Genomic DNA, 22,538 nt, shown 5'->3' with positions numbered 1-22,538 from the left:
TCCCAGAGCACCTGCTATACACCAACAGGCCCCCCACCCCCTCGAGGTACTGCTCCACGGCACTCATTGCCTTCTCACACGGTGCCATGTCCCTGCTTATCTGGTTACTGTTTCCCACAATGAGCATGTGAGCTTCACAAGGGCAGAGACCGCTTTGTTCACTCCAGCAGCCAGGGCATCTAGAACAGTGGCACATATTTGGCACCCAATGAATATCTGCTGAACGAATGCACAAAAGAATGGGAAGCCACTGGCGGGTGGACTATGCCAGCAGGGCCACCTGACTCGCCTCCCTCCTTCCACCCGCATGCGTTTCTGCACATCTATCCGCTACATGACACCGAGAGCTGGGATGTAACAGAAGGTCTACAGTGCCATGCAGTGTGCATCGGAGGAGGCCACACTGTTACAAAAAGCCACGTTTCCGGAACTGGTTGTTTTTTGGTTTCATCAGTTTTTCCTCTTCAAGAACAAAAGGGACACCAAGGTTGTTCTGAAGATATATATCCGTGGTTGTAAACTGCTAAGACAGACATCAACTTCTCAAATATGTAGCAAATACCTTTTCTTGCATTAATAAGCAAGGAAAAAAGATATCTGACAGACTTTGCCTCTAGAATTTGAAATTAGTATTTAACTGCTATTTCAATCTTCACAATACAATAGTGTGAATAATTTAGTTAAAAATGAAGAAGAGAAATAATTGGTAGATATAAACTCCTACAGAGTAGCCGTCTATCTCCAATAGTCTGAATGTCACCACTACTTCTGTATTAAAGGAATGTATCAAATTCCATGTATTTATAATTTTACCTAATCCTATAAATTTGGAGTTTATATTTTAAACTTGTCCTTGGTCCTTGGGATTCAACAAATAGTAGTAACTAGAATCTGACATGTAAGATATGGTTATGTTTTGTTCTCCCAACTGAGAGATGTTCAAAGCCAGGCTGCTTCTATGCCTCAAAGACAACCCAATCACTGGGAAAGAGAATCTGTGAATACAACTCAAATCTTCCTGGAAGATTTATTTAGGTTCTACTGGAAGTGCTAAATTTGAACACTGTACTACTCACCTTCCTCTATAAACAGTCTTTATTGATTCAACAGCCAATCCAGTAGCAACAATGTCATCAGCATTATGTCTTCGACCACTAACCATCAGTAATCCGTCCATTTTTCCAACCACGAATACCAAACTACCCTGAAAGGGAACAACAATTTATCTTGACTTCCATGGTTCAAGTAGTAAAACAGACATATTTTACTTCCTGACTTGAATAAGCCACATAGAAAAATGTAAGAAAGCTAATAATGCCATTATTTTATGGATCATAAAGAAAAGGATGTCATATCTTGACATTTTGGAAATCAGCAGGGAAATCAACAGCATCATACAACCAGTGAAGTCTTAAAGATTATAAGGAAAGTCACGCAGATATTCATTCTTCTGAGGGATTTTACAACAAAAGCAACTAGGGTTCAAGCAAGCATAATTCCATCGCCAGCCACAATTGTGTGGTAGGTCATCTTTTGCATCCACTCATGGGATGCATGCAGAGGAGAAAAACATTAATTTATTTAATATTGGAAGAGAAGATGAAAATGGTTTTAAAATGAGAATAACTGTTTCAGGTTTGTAAGGGTAATGTTGTTTCCATGTGGCAATATTAGAAATACGCTAATAAGGAAAGGTTTAGGAACCATTCTTTTCCAGGGAGGTAATCGAGCAGCAGGACACCACTATCAAAGCCCCAAAAGCATCAATGGATAAATAAGCTTCCAGATCCACTCGCAGGAAATTAACTTTTCTCATTCATTGCAGACCTCATACATTTCTTGAACCATTTACCTATATCCCATTATCTAGTGGTTATCTCCATGTGACTGTCACTTGACGATTTACTGAGTACAATGCAGTGCCATATCCTGACTGGGCTATGTAAATAAGACATGCGCTCTCTTCTCTAGAGGCTGCTGGTCCACCCCAGACAGAAGAAAAGAACCAGCCATTTCCAGCACTGTCGGCAAGGCTCTGGTGTTGCTGAGTGAAGATGATGAAACAGCCACTGTCAGTCGCCAAACATGCTTTTCCATTTCTTTCACAGAACAAGAATTGTCAGCTAGGCATGTCTGAGCAAAATAAAGATGGCATCTAGCCTCCCTTGCAGCTAGGTGAGGCAGTGAGACCAGCTCAGACCAACCAGATGTAAGTACAAGTGCTGAAAAGCAGCTTCTGGGAATCTGAGAGAGAGGGCAGGATGACACCTTGTCCTCTCTCTTGCAATCAGATGTGATGGCTAAAGCTTGATTTTGGGTCTCTTACTGGAACAGCTAAAAGGAGATGTTTTGTTTTTTAAAATTTATTTGAAAGGCAGAGAGAAGGAGAAAGGTAGGTAGGTGTATCTTCCATTCATTGGTTACTCCCCAGATGACTGCAACAGCCAGGGCTGGGCCAGGCTGAAACCAGGAGCACAGAATTCAATCTGAGTCTCTCATGTTGGGGACCCAAGTACTTGATCCATCACTTGCTGCCTCCCCGGGTACGCATTAGGGGAAGCTGGATCAGAAGTGGGGCTGACTCGAAGCTGGGCACTCCAGTATGGGATGTGGGTATCCCAGGCAGTGCCCTAAGTGCTGTGTCAGATGCCTGCCTGCTAAGGGCTTTGTGAACTTCCTGGTCTGAGTGGAGAAGTCACAGAGCAGGTGTAGACTATTTCTCAGAGATAGTCTCCAACCTACACCTTTCAACCACCCCCACAAATGGGGAGGAAGAAATTAAAATAAATACTCCTTCTTTTGGATAATTTACACTGGGCCCTCTGTTCTCGTCATTACACTTAGGAGCTCTTCGAGAACAGACTTTTCATGTCCTACTTGTCTCTTTTATTATTTATTTTTAAAAGTTTTTAAGAGATCCTCCATCCACTGGTTTATTCCCCAAATGGCCACAATGGCCCAGGCTGAGCCAGGCTGAAGTCAGGAGGCAGGAACTCCATCTGGGTCTCCCTCAAAGGTGCCAGGGATCTAAACACTTGGGCCATCTTCTGTTGCTTTCCCAGGTACATCAGCAGGGAGATGGATTGGAAGCAGAGCAGTAGGGACTCCAACAGGTGCTCAGGTATGGAATGCCAATATTGCAAGAAGCAACTTTTCCTGCTTCACCACAATGCAGGCTCCCTAACAGTCACTTTAATCCAAGGCCAATCAACATCACTTGCTGAGTGAAAAATTGTTTTCATTTAGATAATTTGTGGAGGTCAGTATTGGGCGCAGTGGGTTGCTACTTACAATACTGGAGTGCCTGTTTGAGTCCAGATACTATGCTTCCAGCAAATGTACCTGGGAAGGCAGCAGAGGATGGCCCAAGGGCTTAGATCCTTGCCACCACAAGAGAGGCCCAGAAGGAGTTCCTGGCTCCTGGACTGGGCCATGGCAACCATCTGGAGAGTGAATCAGCAGATGCAAGAATTTTCTGTCTGGGGCCGGTGCTGTGGCACCGCAGGTAAACGTACTGGCCTGAGGCACCAGCATCCCATATGGGCGCCAGTTCGAGACCCGGCTGCTCCACTTTCGATCCAGCTCTCTGCTATGGCCTGGGAAAGCAGTGAAAGATGGCCCAAATCCTTGGGACCCTGCACCCGCACGAGAGAACCAGAAGAAGCTCCTGGCTTCGGATCGCCCCAGCTCCGATTGTTGCGGTCATTTGGGGAGTGAACCAGCAGATGGAAGACCTCTCTCCCTCTCCCTCTCTCTCTCTGCCTCTCCTCTCTCCATGTAACTCTGACTTTCAAATAAATAAATAAATCTTTTTAAAAAAAAAAAAAAAAAGAAAGGCCGGCGCCGTGGCTCAGTAGGCTAATCTTCCGCCTTGCGGCGCCGGCACACCGGGTTCTAGTCCCGGTCGGGGCACCGATCCTGTCCCGGTTGCCCCTCTTCCAGGCCAGCTCTCTGCTGTGGCCAGGGAGTGCAGTGGAGGATGGCCCAAGTCCTTGGGCCCTGCACCCCATGGGAGACCAGGAGAAGCACCTGGCTCCTGCCATCGGATCAGTGCGGTGCGCCGGCCGCAGCGCGCTACTGCGGCGGCCATTGGAGGGTGAACCAACGGCAAAAGGAAGACCTTTCTCTCTGTCTCTCTCTCACTGTCCACTCTGCCTGTCAAAAAAAAAAAAAAAAAAAAAAAAAAGAATTTTTCGTCTTATGTGTCCCCCTCTCTCTCTGTCACCTTTCAAATCAATGAACTTTACAAAAAGATTTGCCATTACATTGGACGTAGTGCTGATAATTTGTTTGAAGATGTTTTCCACACTATGTATTATGGTTTTCCTTTCTTACTGAAGAAAATTTATCCAGCACTCTTCTAAATCACTGCATCATGGTAATCAAATAAAAGAAGGCAGTGAGGATAAGTGAAAAGAATACTGAAAATAAAAAAATGTATTAATTTGAAGGTTTCAAATGATCTCAGGTAACAGGAACAATAAACATTAAACTCATTTAAGCATCATGAAAGCACCACTTACTGGCCCTACAAAACCAAGCAACCCTGACCGGATGAATGGCACGTCCCCAACAGGAGAGCCTGCAGAATTCACTGGAATCACCTAAAAGACAAAAGAAAGAGAGCTGAAAACTTTCATTTTCCTCCAAAAATGTATTTGATTCTTAAAACATCTTATTACTCTAAAAAATTACAACAGCAATACATGCTGTTGAAAAGCTAACATTATATGAATAATAAACCCAGAAATTCTATTTCCTTATCTGATAGCATTTACAATCTGTTGTTTATCCTCTGTTTTGTGTTTACTTATATTAATATAAAAAAGAAATGAATGTTAGTCTTGCTGTTGTACCCCAAACTACAAAAGTTAGTCATAGTATGTGATAAATATTTAGTTAATACGGAAAAGACCTTAAATTACAGGGTCTGGTACTATCTGGTACTGGCATCTTGGGACACACCCCTCAGGGACAAAGAGGGACTATTGCATTACCCATATTTTAAAGATAAGGAAACAGGGAGGTTAATAACCTTATGCTATGTCCCATCAGGCAGCAGATCTGCCCTATAGCATCCTGATCTCACCAGACATTTTCCCTGTGAAATGTTAACATCATCTACCTCAAATGTATTTTTTGTCACACCAGCAAGCCCAAAGTACATCATGCCCCCGGTTCTGGAGCTAACACAAATTTCTCCAATTTCATCTGTCTTGCAGAGATGGGGAGGTCCATCTGGTTTCACGATGCACATCATTCCTAACATGCAGAAAATCCAGGTAAGGAACAGACACTCTGGAAAACCTTTACAAAATAACAGCTTAACCCAGCCAACCCAGGAGTGGTTTGCACTGACTGACTGGCATGAAGAATGTCAAACAGGAATGCTAAAAATAGTACATGCTATACACAGGTGCATTTGAAACTTAAAGATTTTGGAGAGCCTTATCACATTTAAAATGACTGCAAAGTCCACAGAAACAGGTTAGGTGAATTAGGTGTTACCCCTAGGTAGATGAAATACAAACACTCACAGGAACAGCCCACTCTTTCTGCCAGTCCAATGGCCCGGCAATTACAGTAAAAACAAGGTGACTGAAGCATTACTCAACACAAGATTTCCAGGTGAAGAAGCACAGCTGAAACTCACAGCTGACAAATCATGCAGTACAGGTACTTTTGGGAGGTCACCATAATTATCACTACAAACTGTTCAAATGGCTTTGAGAAGTTAAGCAGTCAAGCACTGAAATGAGGAGCCCTGGTTTTGGATCTCTCATTTTATTGGGTTCTACTCTATTTAATGATAAATCTCTAGGAAAAACTTACCCCCAGGCATAACATGTCCCACATCCTGGACTGTCAGAGCTGAGTTCTTATCTTCAGTATTGACTCGTATTACTCCATAGCTCAATCCATTCATTGACAGAATGGCTCTTCCTGGCAAAGGTGCCCCAGGTACTCCAGGCCTGAAAAGAAAATGAACCCATGAACTATGGCAAACTGAATGATATGAAGAGCAAAAGATGAATATGAAAGGAAAAAAATTTCTTCTAGCAAAAGAACAGTTACTTTTCACTACCAATAATACTGAATAATCCAGATCCAGCTCCCTGCTAAAGGCCTGGGAAAGCAGCGGAAGATGGTCTCAAGCACTTCCCTGCACCCACGTGGGAGACCCAGAAGAAGTGCCTGGTTCCAGCCTGGCCCAATCCCAAGCATTGCAGCCATCTGGGGAGAGAACCAGAGATGGAAGATCTCTCTGCTTCTCTATAACTCCTTCAAATAAATAAAATAAATTTTTTTAAAGAAAAAGCAAATTTCCATCAGTTGCTAATACTATATTGTTCTTGGGTATATGAGAAGCTTATTTTCCATACTTGAAGCACAATCGACAGCAGTCCATCTCTAGTCTAGAATGCTAAGGATTCTGAGGAGAAAAACAACACAGGAAAAAAAAAACTAATTCAAATATGAGATGAGAATAATTTTTAATTTACCAGATACACTTTGGGCAAGAGTGGGAAAAATACATGAGATGCTTCAAACTATGCTTACGAAGTAATTTTTACTTTTAGACTTTTTGACTTAGAATTAGAAAGCTAGTTAGCATCTCTTTGTTATCACCTGGTAAATACTGCACATTTCATCCAAGCTGTGATATACATCATGGGTATTTGACACTCTGAACAATACCTGCGGATTGCTACAGTCATGGCTTCGGCAGATGTAGCACAGGGACAGATGGCCTCAGGTTTCAGTCCATGGCTTTGGAACAGACTCAGGAAGGCATCACAGGATGACACAGACCCTAAGCAGGTGGAACAGATAAATTTTACAACTGAAACTGTGTTTTCCATGTTGCAGGAAATCGGTGAAGAGTGGAAAACTGACATATGTGTTTCTCATGAGGACTCACGGTGTACATCATTAATTCCATAGAAAATTTGACTGTGAGATGGTTTGACATATTTCCAGGTCAAATTAATGTTCACCCAGCCAATGAAAGGTCAGTGACAAAATTTAAGGTTACAACTTGGAATAACGCAACTCTTGCCAAACCAACAAATCAGTATAAGAGCTAACACTGCAGGCAAGATGCAGCCAGTTTATAATTTAGCACGCTTCCTGAAGTCATTACCATAAGCAGTTTAGTACAGTACTGCCTTAGTTGTACCTTCTTCTGTGTGACAGTCTCTGCCTTTTTTCTTATCTTTTATATATTTTGTAATATTTCTATTTATTTGAAAGGGGGCATACACATATACACACTGCACACAGATAGAGATCTTTCATCTGCTGGTTCACTCCCCAAATGTCTGCTTTTAGGGCTGGGCCAGTTAGAGGTCAGGAGCCAAGAACTCCAACTGAGTCTTCCATGAAGGTGACAAGGATCCAACTACTTGAGCCATCACATACTATCTCCTAGGGTGTGCATTAGAAGGAAGTTGGATCAGAAGCAGAGCACAGATTCAAATCCAGGCACCCCCAATATGGTATGCCTGTAACTCTGTTTTTTTAATACTTCAGTTTAATGTTAATCTAATTATCAGCTACACGTGTCCCCAGTGGGTGCTTTGCTTTTTTCTTAAGGTCTATCTCATATATGTGTTTTAAACCAAGGTGAACGGGCCAGTGTTGTGGCACAGCAGGTAAATCTACCGTCTGCAACACCAGCATCCCATGTGAGTGCTGGTTCACGTCCTGGCTGTTCTACTTCCTATCTAGCTCCCTGCTGATGTGCCTAGGAAAGCAGTGTAAATGGCCCAAGTGCTTGGGTCCCTGCACCCACGTGGGAGACCTGGAGGAAGCTCTTGGCTCCTGGCTTCAGCCCAGCACCGGCCATTATGGTTATTTGGGGAGTGAATCAGCTTATAGAGGACCTCTATCTGTCTCTTCCTCTCTCTCTATGTCTAACTTTGCATTTCAAATAGATAAAATAAAACTTAAACAAAAAAAAGGTGAATGATGTGACTATTGAGAAAAGCACACTTAGGAAAGAGCACAGCTTTTAATTTTTTACTTGATCCCAATATGTGCAGGATTAGGGTTTTTGTGTTTGTAGGCAAAAGCAGGTAACAACACAGTTGTAGTGGAATGAGAAGGCCATGTGAAGGTGGCCACTGGCAAGTGAGCGTCAGTTAGTCAGGAATGGCTTTGAAACCCACCTGGCTTTGGAAACTGCCTGGCAACAGGCTGTGATTGGATGGCTCTGGAAACTGCCTGGCGACAGGCTGTGATTGGATGGATGTGAAACTGCCTGGCAACAGGCTGTGATTGGTTGGGGTATAGACCGCCCCTTGACCAGATTGGCTGGTCTTGGCTATATAAGCTGTTGTACCAACTGTAATCTGCCGGTTGCTCGCCTCAAGCCTGCTTTCACCCGACTCCTGGGGTCTGTGTGTTGACTCCGCGCCTCTTGCCCCCACCACACTGCTCCTCTCAGAAACGAACCCACTGCAACATTGTGGAGAAATCAACTGCAACACACAGTAATATCTCTAAAAGTTTTTGCAAACTCCTTCGATTTGCTGCTAGGAAGAATTTAAATAAAGTCTACTGGGTTACATCAAGTCACCTTCTTACTGTTGCTTTTATGTAAGTATTATGCAGAATTCTATGATAGAAAAAGGATATGCATGAGTGAACAAGAAGGAATGGTTTTAAAAGCTTACAGAATTCATAAAAAGATGAAGGGATAAATAAGATGCAATACATCCATACAACAGAGCTTTATCTGGCAATAAAAAGGAATGAAGTACTGATACGCTAAAACATGGCTAGATCTTGAAAATACTAGACTAGGGGCTGCCATTTGTAGCACAGTAGGTAAAGCTACTGTCTGTGACACCAGCATCCCACATGAGTGCTGGCTCGAGTTCCGACTGCTCCACTTTTGATCCAGCTCCCTGCTAAAGGTCTGGGAAAAGAAGAAGATGGCCCAAGTACTTGGGCCCCTGGCACCCACTTGAAGACCTAGATGAAGCTCCCGGCTCCTGGCTTCAACCTGGCTCAGCTGCAGCTGTTGTGGCCATCTAGGGAATGAACCAGCAGACGGAAGATCTTTCTCTGTCACTGTAACTCTTTGAAATAATGTATTTTTTTATTCATTTATTTGAAAGGCAGAGTTATGGTGGGGGGATCTTCTAACCACTGGTTTACTCTCCAAATGGCTGCAACAGTCAGAGCTGGGCCAGTCTGAAGCCAGGAGCCAGGAACTTCTTCCAGGTCTTCCATACAGGTGGCAGGGGCCTAAGCACTTGGGTCATCTGCTGCTGCTTTCCCAGGTGCATCAGCAGGGAGCTGGATGGGAAGTGGAGCAGCTGTTTTAGAACCTGCACCTGTATGGGGTGGAGCTGCAGTTGGCAGCTTTACCCCCTATACCACAGCGCTGGCCCCAAATAAATCAATCTTTACAAAAAAAGAAAATGGTAAATTACGTGAAAGAAGCCCATTACAAAAGACCACAGACAGTACAACTGCATTTATGCACAACGTCCACAACAGGCAAATCTACAGACACAAAAGCAGAACAGTGGTAACTAGTGTTGGGGAGAAATGTGGAAGGACTGGTAGTCAGTAGTAGTTTCTATTCTGAGTAATGAAAATGTTCTAAATTTAGATCATGGTGATGGTAGCATACTGGGGAATAACTAAAATCACTGATTTATACAATTTAATGGGTTTTATACTATGTGTATTTTATTTCAATATATATGGTATTATTAAAAAAAAAAAAGAACTTACAAAAAGGCAGCAAAAAAAAAAAGTAGCCAACCAACGGAAAGGAAAGGAAATTCCCGAGCCACGTTCAGGAAATACTCACAGGGATTAGCTCCGTCAGTCACAATTAACATCCGTAGGGAACTCAAGCTCACGTCTCTCTGGTCCCGATGTGCCATCATGGCCCAGTGCAAGTCCCGGCACTTTACTAAAGCTACCTTGGCTATAAATTCAACAGGGATAAAGTTAACATATATGCACATCCTCAACTTGGTATGTATTTTATTTACTATATCAAATTATACTGTATCTACAATATCAAACATGTTTATATATATGGGAATCACAATCTTCACTCAAGGAAAATAAAAAAGGTTTTGAAGAGACTGTGCCAGTTGCTTAGAGGTAGAAAGCACTTTTAAACTGACTGGATACACACAGCTTGCTCACTGCAACCTGCACAAGCCACAGTAGCCCGGCCATGAAAACTGAACACCAGAGCACTCAATAAACCCAGTTCTGGGGCCAGATTCAGGAGAATTCATCTCAATTCACAAGAAAGGATATCAGTGAGGTGAAAAAGACAACATACCTAATTCTGTAGCAACTGAACTCTAAAATCTGTTAAGTCACTAAGCCACATGACTGTGTCTCTACAAGAGAAACCTGAAAATCCCTGACATCTTAGTTCAGTCACACAATTAAGGTTAGCTGCTCTGTGTGATACCTTTGTGGGCGTGCACTCTTTGAACCCAAGAGAGAGGACAAGTCTTCATAACAGAGTAGGGTACACTAATGGTATGCATCTTATTCATTACATTCTGGAAGGCAAAGAAACATATGTAATCAATACTTAAGTCATACTTTGCATTTTAAAATGGAACTGACATTGTTATACAATACTCAAACAGACAATCTTTGAAATAAGTCTGAAATATTAATTATAAAGTTGAAGTTCCTTTGATACCCACTCTCAAACCTGGTTCCTTCCGCTTCTCCCCAGAGAAAATCTCAGTGATGCATCTGGTCCATGTATTTATAGTCCCTTTTCATACATTTGTAACTTGGCATTTTGCACTTACATTGTTTTAGAGCTAAATCTGCATATATTCAGTACAAGAGATTTGCACAGCTCTTTGAATCACTGCATAGTATTTCACAGGGTGGCTATATATTACAATGGTTTTTGTCTTTTTTTTAAAAGATTTATTTATTTATTTATTTATTTATTTGAAAGGCAGAGTTAGAGAGGCAGAGGGAGCGAGCGAGCGAGCGAGAGAGGTGTTCCATCTGCTGCTTCAGGATGGAACCTGAACCTCCTCCCCACTTTTTAACTCTTTTAAATAAATAAATAAATAACTTGAAAAAAATTTTGTTTCTTACAGGTGGTTCTGCTTTGCTTTGTTAATGCTAAGAGGAGCTGCAATTTGGTGTCTCTTGCTACACAAACCAAACAGAGCCAGGATGCTCTGTCCCCAAGGAGAGATTGCCTTGGCAGAGTAACCAAGCCTTGGTACTTAGACTGGCCATTTTGTTAACCATGGTAAGATACCATGTCCTTCCTCCCTCAAGTTTCTAGGTCTAGTGACAAACTTCTGGTTTCAGAAAAGGATGGTAATTGTGACTAGTTCTTCATACTTCTCCATCTTGCACTTGTCTCACAGGAAGGAGAGTCCCTTTCCATCCCCATCACTGTATTCAAACTTCCAACACAAAGAAAATGGGCAAGAAAAGAGCTAGAAAGTAAGGTCCACTCAAGGACTAAAGCTCTCCGCAATCTGGGGGTCCTTTGTGAAAGGCGATCCTTTGCCTCTCCCTCTCCTCCTCTTCCCCTGCATCTTCTACTCTTTCTGAAACCCCTGCACTATTACGGCAGTTGAACCACACGCACTCCCGAGTCCCCTTTCATCTGCAGAATCCTGCATTTCTTCTCTGTCCCCCAAAATGGTATGTCACATAGGGGAGCCTTCCTACTTAAAATGTCCCATCTCCCCTCTCCCCCTCCCAAAAATACAGCTAAAGCTTACCTATTTTTCCAAGTCCAACTCAGCTGTCACCTCTTCCATAAAAACTGCTTTGATGCCCAAAACTAGAGGGGTCCTCTGTCTCCAACACCCACAGAACACTACCTATTCCTCTAGTACAGAAAACATCTCCATGTGCCTATTTAGCTCACAATGTAGCTTCTGCATAAGTGTTGGGTGTCCTCCAAAAATGCTAGCCATCTTTTGGGAGCCTAAATATCAGGTAGGTACTGAGAGATGCTCTAGTTACATATTATGCTAGCCCTAATCTTAAGTATAATTTATACTAAAGGTCCTAATTCTGAGTCACTTACCGCAAACATGCCGTGCCATAGTCCGGCATCTTTCTTAAAGTCTAGAACATTTACTACTGTTTCTCCTACAATAGAGAAAAACATAAGGAAGTCATCTTTAGTGTTAAATAGCAAAATCGTGTCACTTCCTCAACTAAACAATCGACTCGGTGCTTTTAGAGAAAGGACTGAAAGTTCCTGGGGTCTCTGGAAGCTGGAGGGTCTGGCCATAGGGCAGTGTGGTCCCAGCTGCAGGACACTTTACTGCTTGGGCACTTGCCCCAGGAGGTTTCTTTTTCCTAATTATATAATGAATCAATGATTATTTTAGAATTTTGAAATTTTTTTAAAAAATCTATGTAAAAATTGTATTTCATAGAGGAAATAAAAAACGTTGCTGTCTTTATAACACATATACTTCTAGACATATTTACATATACACAGATTATATAAAGTAACAAAATTCGTTTTCACTGCCCTGTATCCCATTTTTTCCCATTTAATGATAATATATTTAAAAATTTCCCATATCTTTTTTTTTTTTTTAATTTATTTTTGACAGGCAGAGTGGACAGTGAGAGAGAGAGAGAGACAGAGAGAAAGGTCTTCCTTTGCCATTGGTTCACCCTCTAATGGCCGCCGCGGTAGCGTGCTGCGGCCGGCGCACCGCGCTGTTCCGATGGCAGGAGCTAGGTGCTTCTCCTGGTCTCCCATGGGGTGCAGGGCCCAAGCACTTGGGCCATCCTCCACTGCACTCCCTGGCCACAGCAGAGAGCTGGCCTGGAAGAGGGGCAACCGGGACAGGATCGGTGCCCCGACCGGGACTAGAACCCGGTGTGCCGGCGCCGCAAGGCGGAGGATTAGCCTGTTGAGCCACGGCGCCGGCCAAATTTCCCGTATCTTTAATACTCAAGAATGTATTATGTCACAAGGTATAATCCATTATGCAAATGTGTTGTAGCCTACTAAGTTCTTATTTTGATTGCTCCCATTGTTTTTTTTTAACCAGATGAGAATGCTGCCCTATAATAAACACATATTAACCTGTTTTATTTTGCAAAAGGAAAATAAAACACTAAAGAAATTAATATTATAAAGATGATTGTGAGGCAAATAGTTGTTTGTAGTATCTATCAACATAAAAAAAGTTCAACAATAAAGAATATCACACCTTGTGTTTTAACATATGCTTTTTAGTAGTTTAATTAGTTTGACCTCAAATGTATACCTCCTTATATATGGGAAGACACAGACACCTGAGAATCCGCAGATAATAAACACATGGTTTTCTATTTCTGTACTCTACAAACCATGCTTTATATACTCAGTTTGCCCAGAATCTTAATTCCTTTAAGTTAGAGCATATTTGTGAAAAAGAAGAAAACAAAAGCAAGCAAAGAAATGTGTCTTAGAATATTTCACTCTGAATTTGGTCATTAAACAGAACCCAATCACAGAGCGCTCTGCTCATGGTCACACAGATCTGACGCTAACAGTGAGGGCAATCACGGGATAAGGTCTGACCTTCAGAATAATTGCAGGCCTGTGACAAAGCTTGGCAGTGAGACAACATTGCAAGCCGGGACACTGTAACTCCCATAACACTCCCTTCTTTGCTGGTTTTATACTAGGAAAAACAACAACAACAAACACATTAAAACACATTAAAATTGTCTATCTCAAATGACAAAATTAGAATCCCAAACCAAAACCCTGATAAGCCATTATAATGGGCTGAATTTAACATGTTAAATATGAATATTTAAGACCACCCTGATCCCAAACTCTTACTCTGTGTGAAAGACTTAACGTCTGATTAATCATCGATGAGAAGGGGCTGCTAAAAAGGGAGACTTGAGCTGCAGTGACAGAAACACAGTACCAAGTACAACTGTCTGTTGGTACCATGGAGGACTGGTTCGACAGCACCCTTGGATACCAAATCCACAGGTGTTCAAATCCCTGATATGAAATGGCAGTGTCTGCATACAACCTAGGCCCTCTCCCCAGATGCTTCAAATCACCTCTAGATGATTTATAATACGCTACATAAATGGTTGTGATACCGTATTGTTTAAGGAATAACGACAAGATAAATAGTTCAATGCAGACAGAATTGCTTCCCCAAGTCTTTCCCATCCACAGTTGCTGAATCCCTGCTGCAGAGCCCACAGCTGCACATGTCGAGCATGGCACTGCGGGGATGAAGGTGTGTGACATGTGTCCCCATCTGTTGGAGTTGCCCAGTGTGGCAGGGCAGATCTAGAAAGCACTGGATTATAATTGGGGTTTTCTCTTGAATGTGCCACTCAAGTTGCTTTGAAAATGTATTTTGGTGTGTTTGAGAGACAGGGAAAGAGCTTCCATCGGCTCATGGTCAGAGCAGAAGAATTCTTGAGAGAGCAGACCAGGAAGCCAGTGACCAGAGGCTTAGGGAGGACAGGAGGACAGACTGACTCACCAGGGAGAGAGGTGTGGACTAAGCTGTGTATTTTACCTGCCTGTGTATTTGTCCTTTAAACATACTCCAATGTCATCTGTCATGAAACATCATCAGATCTCTGCCATCAATAAAAACAGTCCTGCTTCTATCCAACACAGTCCCATCACCTACTGCCCACTCTCTTCCTTTTCATAGTCAAAGCATTCAACGTTGGGTGATTTTCCCCACAAAATCATTTCTTTTTGAAATTATTGATTGCTTATTCATTAATCTAGCAAAAGGCTTCTGTGCCTCTGTGTCAGGCAGGGTGCAGAGCTGTCAAGGGTGTAGCCTGCAGAGTCACACAGCCCTGTGCACCACCTCTGCCGCTTCACAATCATGTGACCTTTGGCCAGTTACTCAAGTTCTCTGAAGTTTCTTTTTATATATAAAGCAGTTTTAATAAAAGTCTCAATCTCAATGGATACTTGTGAACACTCAATGAGATAATGCATTTGAAGCTCTTATTTGGGTGCCTAGTATGCAGCAGAACTTTTTTCTTCTTTTTTTTTTTAAAAGATTTATGTTATGGGAAGCCAGTGTTTTGGCACAGCAGGTGAAGCTGCCGCCTGTGACTGGCATCCCACGTGGATGCTGGTTTGAGATCCAGCTCCCTGCTAATGCACTGGGGAAAGCAGTGGAAGATGCCAAGGTTCTTGAGCCCCTGCTCCCATGTGGGATATCCAGAGGAAGCTTCTGGCTATTGGCTTCCATCTGGCCCAACCGTGGCTGTTGTGACCATCTGGGGAATGAAGCAGCAGATGGAAGAACTCTCTCTCTCTTTCTCCCTCTTTCTCTGTAACTCTGCCTTGCAAATAAATTGATAAATCTTTTTAAAAGATGTATTTATTTATTTGAAAGGTAGAGTTACAGAAAAAGGGAAAGAGATTTTTTTTTTTTTTTTTTTTGACAGGCAGAGTGGATAGTGAGAGAGAGAGACAGAGAGAAAGGTCTTCCTTTTGCCGTTGGTTCACCCTCCAATGGCTGCTGCGGCCGGCGCACTGCGCTGATCCAAAGGCAGGAGCCAGGTGCTTCTCCTGGTCTCCCATGGGATGCAGGGCCCAAGCACTTGGGCCATCCTCCACTGCACTCCCTGGCCACAGCAGAGAGCTGGCCTGGAAGAGGGGCAACCAGGATAGAATCCGGCGCCCCAACCAGGACTAGAACCCGGTGTGCTGGCGCTGCAAGGCGGAGGATTAGCCTATTGAGCCACGGCGCCGGCCAAGACAGAGATCTTGCATCTGCTGGTTCACTCCCTAGATGGCCACAATGGCTTGGGCTGAGCCAGGTTGAAGCCAGGAGTCCAGAACTCCATCTGGTTCTCCTATTTGGGTGTGGCAGGAGCCCAAATACTTGGACCATCTTCCGCTGTTTTCCTAGGCACGTTAGCAGGAAGCTGGATTGGAAGTGGAACAGCCGAGACTCAGATTGGCACCCATATGGGATGCTGGCCTCGTGGCAGGCCATGGCTTAACTTTGTTTCTTCTTGCTCTTTATCTTTCATCTGCTGAATCTGTTCCTTCCAAGCACAGTTTTTTCCCCCATCTCGTCATTGTCTTTCTCCCAACGCCTCTAAACTGGGAAAAAATTATTTCGTAAACCTTTGGACTTCTTTACAGTCTTCACGTGACTCTCTCACATGAAGGATTAATTTGTTTACAGTCTCTTGTTTTTGCTTTCTAAAATTTTATTTTTGCTCATTTTAAAGGCAGGCAGATAAGCAGACACAAACCCACACATGCACCCTACACTCCTCCCCACACAAAGAAAGTCTTCCAAACACTGGATCACTCCTCAAATACCCACAACAGCTGGCGCTGAGTCAGGCCAAAGGCAGGAGCCCAGAACTCAACCTTGATCTCTCACAGGACAGGGACCCAAGTACTTGAGTCATCATCTGCTGTCTCCCAGAAGGAAGCAGAGTTGGGACTTGCAACGAGGCAGCTTGACATGGGATGCAGGTGTCCCAAGCACTGTTTTGTAATCATGAATCAATGCCTACCCCTGCTTTCTCCTGAATGTGTATTTATGATAAAAGTAACTAGAAGGGGCCACTGCAAAGATGGAAATGTCACAAAGTAGGAAGGCCTTCCAACACCAGAATTCCAGAGCTGCAAAAAGCTGGTCTTCAGTTTTGTTAAGACAGCAACTAATGCCAAAGGAAAAACGAGAAGGCAAGTTCTAAAGCCCCGGGACTTACCTCAATGTATGCTGGTTCTGTACCAGCAGGTGATATGTGGGGCTGCCAGTCCTTAGGTGGCTTTGAAAGGTACTTGGAATCTGTTACAACCCATTTGAGCCGGGGCCAACCTAAATCAAAGCCAAAGTAAAAATTGAATTGCCTAAGCTATCAGGAAAGGAGTTCACACTCAACTTGTCATTTTCAATATCAAAAGACTAAATCAAAATCATTTTATAATGCATAAAATACTGTATTTTATTAGCTTTTAGTGAAGCTCTACCAGACAATTATGCCTTCTGTCAAAAGCACAACCGTTCTACACACTATTCCAGGTCTTGACGTTACCTCAACCACCCGGAAGTCCATTTGGCAGTGGAAGTACATGGGGCTAGGGGTCTAGCCTCTGTCTCTACATGTGGCCCTTAGCGCTAATGTACAGAGTGCAGCTCTTTCCATCCAGCAGCATAAGGATTAAGGACAGAGCTGGGTTCAGATCGCTGCTCTGCCACCTATTAGCTGGGACACATCCTCTCTGTCTCAGCTTCCTCACCTGTAAAACGGGGTAATAATGGTGCCTACGTGATAACACTGTGAGAATTAAATAAAAACATACGTGACATGCTTTGCTATTGTAAATTAAAATGCTAACTAAAGGACTCAGCACTGATATTTCAGGAATAAATGACACTGACCTTTAAACTGTACGATTTCTCCATTCTGGGTTTTTGGCAGCCCTTTCAGACAGACTTCGCTGGTAAGAGCTAAGGCGATACCACAGCTTCCTAGCAAGAAGCCAATCTGCTGACCTCCAGCATCCTATGGAGAGAAGATAATGAGCAGGGTAGGGGAGTGAGCGTGAGCACCCCCTGCCTCAGACCTGACGCTGACTCTGGCACTCGCGAGTAACATTCGTGAAGCCCCACCGGTATCTGGCAATTGTCAAAATCCAGGGACAGTATGTTCTTCCAAATAATTTCTATAATAAATGATTTCCGTGTACAAACCAGGTATGTTATCAGCCTGTCATTGCTAATGGTAAATCCTATCAACCAAATGTGACAGTTTGATTCAAGAGTCAGCAATGAGTCTCTTTCAGATTAGTTTCAGGAAACAAATAAACATTGATATGATCAAACTGTCTCACTCTAAGCCCCACCCTCAAGTAAAATAGTAAAGCAATTCAGGTCACAACTAAATGACATAAACAGATACGAAATGTCCAAATTTATATTAAAAGTCAATGCATAGTTTATCCTAAACCCATATACTCTTTTTATTTTTCAATTTTAAAGGAGGTAGATTTGAGGCCTAAAAAACAGCAATAAAAATAACAGCAAAAAGCAAAAGATACAATCTAAAATAGTACCATTAAAATGTCACCTTAAAAGCATAACTATGAAGCCATACCAACCCTGTCATGTTAAGAGTTTATATGAGATGCTACATCCAATGAACTAGAGTTTCAGGGATGCTACCAATTTATTTGGTTGAGGTTTTTTGTTTGTTTGTTTTGAGATAGACAGATATTATTTATTCATTCATTTATTTATATATTTGAGAGAGAGAGTTAGTTCTTCCATCTACTGATTCACTCCCAAATGGTCCCAACAGCCAGGGCTGGTCCAGGCTCAAGCCAGGAGCCTGGGACTATATGTGGGTCTCCACATGGGTTTCGGAGGCCCAAGTAGTTGGGCCATATTCTGTTTCCTTCCCAGATGCATCAGCAGGAAGCTGTTCAGAAGTGGAGTATCAGGACTCAAAACCAGCACTCTGACATAGGAAGACATCATTACAAGCAGCAGATTAACCTGCTGTGCCACAACACTGGCCCCCACCAATTTCTTTTTTATTCTTCTCAGAAAATAATTTCTTACAAATCCATATTCTCCACCAAAAATTCACCTTTGACACCAACTCTCAGTAATAAACTGTAAGAGAAATTTAGAGTCAAACAGCTCCTGGAGAAATCATTGAAACACAGGAATGTGATACATAGGCCTTGTTTCATAGGGCTGATGTGTTGTCAAAAATCTATAGTAGTGGGGCAGGCGCTGTGGTGTAGCAGTAAAGCCACTACCTGCGATGCCAGCATCCCATATGGGCGCCAGTTCAAGTCCCAACTGCTCTACTTCCGATCCAGCTCCTTGTTAATGTGCCTGGGAAAGCAGCACCAGGATAGCCCATGTGCTTGGGGCCCTGCACCCATATGGAGACCTGGAAGAAGCTCCTGGCTCTTGGCTTTGGCCTGGCCCTGCTCTGGCCATTGTGGCCGTTTGGGAAGTGAACCAGCGGAGAGAAGATCTGTCTTTCTCTCTCTCTGTAACTCTGCCTTTCAAATAAAGATTTACTTATCATTTAAAAAAAAGAAGAGGGCTGGCGCCGTGGCTCACTTGGTTAATCCTCTGCCTGCAGCACCCGCATCCCATATGGGCGCCGGTTCTAGTCCTGGTTGCTCCTCTTCCAATCCAGCTCTCTGCTGTGGCCCAGGAGGGCAGTGGAGGGAGGATGGCCCAAGTGCTTGGGCCCCTGCACCCACATGGGAAACCAGGAAGAAGCTCCTAGCTCCTGGCTTCAGATCAGTGCAACGTCGGCTGTGGCGGCCATTTGGGGAGTGAACCAATGAAAGGAAGACCTTTCTCTCTGTCTCTCTCACTGTCTATAACTCTACTTGTCAAATAAATTAAAAAAGAAGAAGAAGAAGAAGAAGAAGAACAACAACAACAACAACAACAACAAAAAGAAGGAGAAGAGGAGGAAGAGCTGGGACCCAAACCCAGGTACTTTAATATGGGATGCAAGTATAGTAAATGGCGTCCTGACCACTGCCAAATGACCACCCAAAATGACATACAATACTACAAAAAATTCTAACTACGCTAAAAACACATTATTTGCATGCCACTAGGAGATCCTAGTAAATAATTTTTATAAGCCTTTCGTATGTTTAGAAAGTGAAGCTGAGTACTTCAGAAAATGGTCAGACTGTTCTGATGTCATGACTGAGTTGACTGATCCAACAAGAACCCATGCCTGCTACATTACATCAGGTTACATTCCTCTTAAACTTAGCAGTGTTACCTTTCTGGTAAGAGGTACCTCTATAGGCACTGGAATCACTTCAGCCAAGAGACAGCCATAAAAAGCCACCATAAACATGACTGGATCATTGTTGGGGTAAACCAGGGCTACCTAAAATTCATAATGACATTCAAGAACAGGAAGAACATGATTAGCTCTTTCAATGTTAGTATTTGTCATGTCCAACAGTAAGTCAAACCAGTCAATAACCATTTGTTCAAAAGGACTCGAACATCTAGCAAAGAGCTCCATCACTCTCATGATTACAATACACATTTGGGGAGGTACATGCAACTCTTTCTCATTATCCTCAGAGTTTTTCACTTAATTCTATTGGTGATTTAGCAGTTAACAACTCATCTTAAGTGGTAACTACTTTTGAAGTCTAAGGCAATTTACTTTAGTGCAGGGTTAAAGTAATATCATCAATGTTAATAGGTCTCTCTGGACAGAATGGCATATGAAAGATAAGCCCAAGGTCTCTGAGAGAGCCTACAAATGCTGACTGACTTGACTACTGCCATAGGGCCATGGTAAGGTTTCCTACTGTTTAAATAATTCATGGTACTCACTCAACAACCCAAGTGTTCTAGTACGAAGGCACTGCTAACAGACTTAACACTGGCAGGAACCAGTATGAACATGAAGTTAATTCACCAGCAACAGATAAACAGCAGAACCTCCATGGTATGTTCAAACCTATGAACTTATCTACCACACATGCATCACGGGAAAAACCAATCCAAAAATCACAGAAGTCACCATTGCAGAGTTGGTGACTGGGATAGTCACAGATTAACATCTGTCTCACCAGACTCTTCTTTTCCCTTCTTTTGCTTGCAAGTTTTCTTAACTCACTCCCAAGATAAGTTCAATTCTGAATCTTAGTAAAACTTTTAGAGTTAAGGCCGGCGCCGCGGCTCAATAGGCTAATCCTCTGCCTTGAGGCGCCGGCACACCGGGTTCTAGTCCCGGTTGGGGCGCCGGATTCTATCCTGGTTGCCCCTCTTCCAGGCCAGCTCTCTGCTGTGGCCTGGGAAGGCAGTGGAGGATGGCCCAAGTGCTTGGGCCCTGCACCCCATGGGAGACCAGGAGAAGCACTTGGCTCCTGCCATCGGATCAGCGCGGTGCGCCGGCAGCAGCGCGCCTACCGCGGCGGCCATTGGCAACCAACGGCAAAAAGGAAGACCTTTCTATCTCTCTCTCTCACTGTCCACTCTGTCCAAAAAAAAAAAAACTTTTAGAGTTAAAATATTAACTCCACTTAACAACCCATTTCCTTCTGTTCACCAGTGTCTCTGCTGCTAAGTAGTCCCTGAAGTGTTCAGTGAGACAAAGAAAATAGTCGTGTGTCACACTTAAAAAGCCACACTTAAGCTCTGTGCAGCAATGCAAAGAGGTTCTAAGAGGCTGGCTTAGGAGAGTCTACAGTCATGAGTCCACCAAAAAGAAAGCCACTGTACAGCTGGTATCTTATTCTACATATGCGAAATTTAAAAAAGGTTCCATGAGGCATTCCGTAAGGGAAGAAAATCAGAGTTGTATTGTTTAAATATAAAACACTTATTTCCAGAAAGACTTTGCTTTCTCTTTTTGTTAGCACTTTAGGAGTGTACAGACAAGCAGCTTAAGAAAGAGCCGTGTGAACGGCCCTCAGTCTGTGCATGTAAAAACCATCCACCTAGCAGTGGGCTGACCTGGGTTGGAACCAAGAATAAGAGTTAATACAAATCTCCTGTTGTACAGCAAAACTCCAAAATGTACATAATAGACAATTACCCTGTCTCCAGGTTTTAACACAGGTTCATTTTTGGTGCCCAGTTTATTAAGCAGAGTGTAGGCCAACTTGAGACTTCTGCTCCACAACTTTCCTGGAAAAAGAAAACAGTCATATAAAAAATTTATGCCTATCTCAGCGAGACAGCATTCAGTTCATCAGCAAATTTAAGACAATGGCCACTTCCCAAAGCTGCATCAGATGAGCAGTCCCCACCCCCACAAAGCTTTATATCCATTCTAGTTACAAAAGCCTGTTCTGTCTTGCAACAAAAACAAATCATCACCAGATGTTTGTCCTAGCTTATACAACATTTCAAGTTCTTTTCTGAAATAATCTGAATATCCCTAGAAATAATTTGATATGAGCTGATCACATTTATTTAAAGATTGATTTGAAAGGCAGAGTCACAGAGAGAGAGAGAGAGAGAGAGAGATGGGGGAAGAGGGAGAGAAGGAAGGGCAGAGGGAGAGAGTGAGAGAGACATCCCTCTTTCAATAGATGGATAGATATATAGATATGTATGTACATATATAAATTTCTCACTTGTTCACTATTTCTCAAAATACATAAAATAATGTTTCAATTTTTAAATAAAACTAATTTTCACCATACAACTTTAATACTGACCAAAATTTTTTTTCTTTTTTTTAAAGATTTATTTGTTATTTACTTGGAAGGCAGAGTTACAGAGAAAGAAGGAGAGACAGAGAGAGATATCTTCCATCTGTTGGTTTGTTCCTCAAACATCCACAATGGTCACCAGGAGCCAGGAGCTTCTTCTGGGTCTCCCACATGAGTGCAGGGGCCCAAGCACTTGGGCCATCTTCTGCTACTTTCCCAGGCACATTAGCAGGGAGCTGGATAGCAAGTGGAGCAGCCAGGACCTGAACCTGCACTCATATTGGATGCCAGCACCACAGGCACTAGTTTAACCTGCTAGGTCCCCACAATGCCAGCCCCCAGATGTTTTTCT

General features: G+C 42.9%; 1 protein-coding gene across 3 annotated transcripts in view; it reads right to left on the bottom strand.

The window, feature by feature from the left end:
* Positions 1 to 22,538, bottom strand: part of DIP2B (disco interacting protein 2 homolog B) — a 240,773-nt gene that overhangs the window by 47,191 nt on the left and 171,044 nt on the right. For all 3 annotated transcript variants that reach the window (XM_062203679.1, XM_062203677.1, XM_062203678.1), the window contains 13 exons: positions 21,565 to 21,656; positions 19,786 to 19,896; positions 17,400 to 17,523; positions 16,726 to 16,835; positions 13,568 to 13,670; positions 12,065 to 12,129; positions 10,454 to 10,547; positions 9,830 to 9,949; positions 6,700 to 6,814; positions 5,833 to 5,972; positions 5,126 to 5,262; positions 4,524 to 4,604; positions 1,077 to 1,204 (listed from right to left, as the gene is read on the bottom strand). In XM_062203679.1, coding sequence (XP_062059663.1) covers positions 1,077 to 1,204; positions 4,524 to 4,604; positions 5,126 to 5,262; positions 5,833 to 5,972; positions 6,700 to 6,814; positions 9,830 to 9,949; positions 10,454 to 10,547; positions 12,065 to 12,129; positions 13,568 to 13,670; positions 16,726 to 16,835; positions 17,400 to 17,523; positions 19,786 to 19,896; positions 21,565 to 21,656 — 1,420 coding nt within the window. The remainder of the gene's footprint in view (positions 1 to 1,076; positions 1,205 to 4,523; positions 4,605 to 5,125; positions 5,263 to 5,832; positions 5,973 to 6,699; positions 6,815 to 9,829; positions 9,950 to 10,453; positions 10,548 to 12,064; positions 12,130 to 13,567; positions 13,671 to 16,725; positions 16,836 to 17,399; positions 17,524 to 19,785; positions 19,897 to 21,564; positions 21,657 to 22,538) is intronic.

Source organism: Lepus europaeus, chromosome 10 (genome assembly GCF_033115175.1).
Source record: "Lepus europaeus isolate LE1 chromosome 10, mLepTim1.pri, whole genome shotgun sequence".
Taxonomy (NCBI): Eukaryota; Metazoa; Chordata; class Mammalia; order Lagomorpha; family Leporidae; genus Lepus; species Lepus europaeus.
The sequence above is the reverse complement of the archived record's forward strand: the minus strand, read 5'-3'. Positions and strand labels throughout refer to the sequence as shown.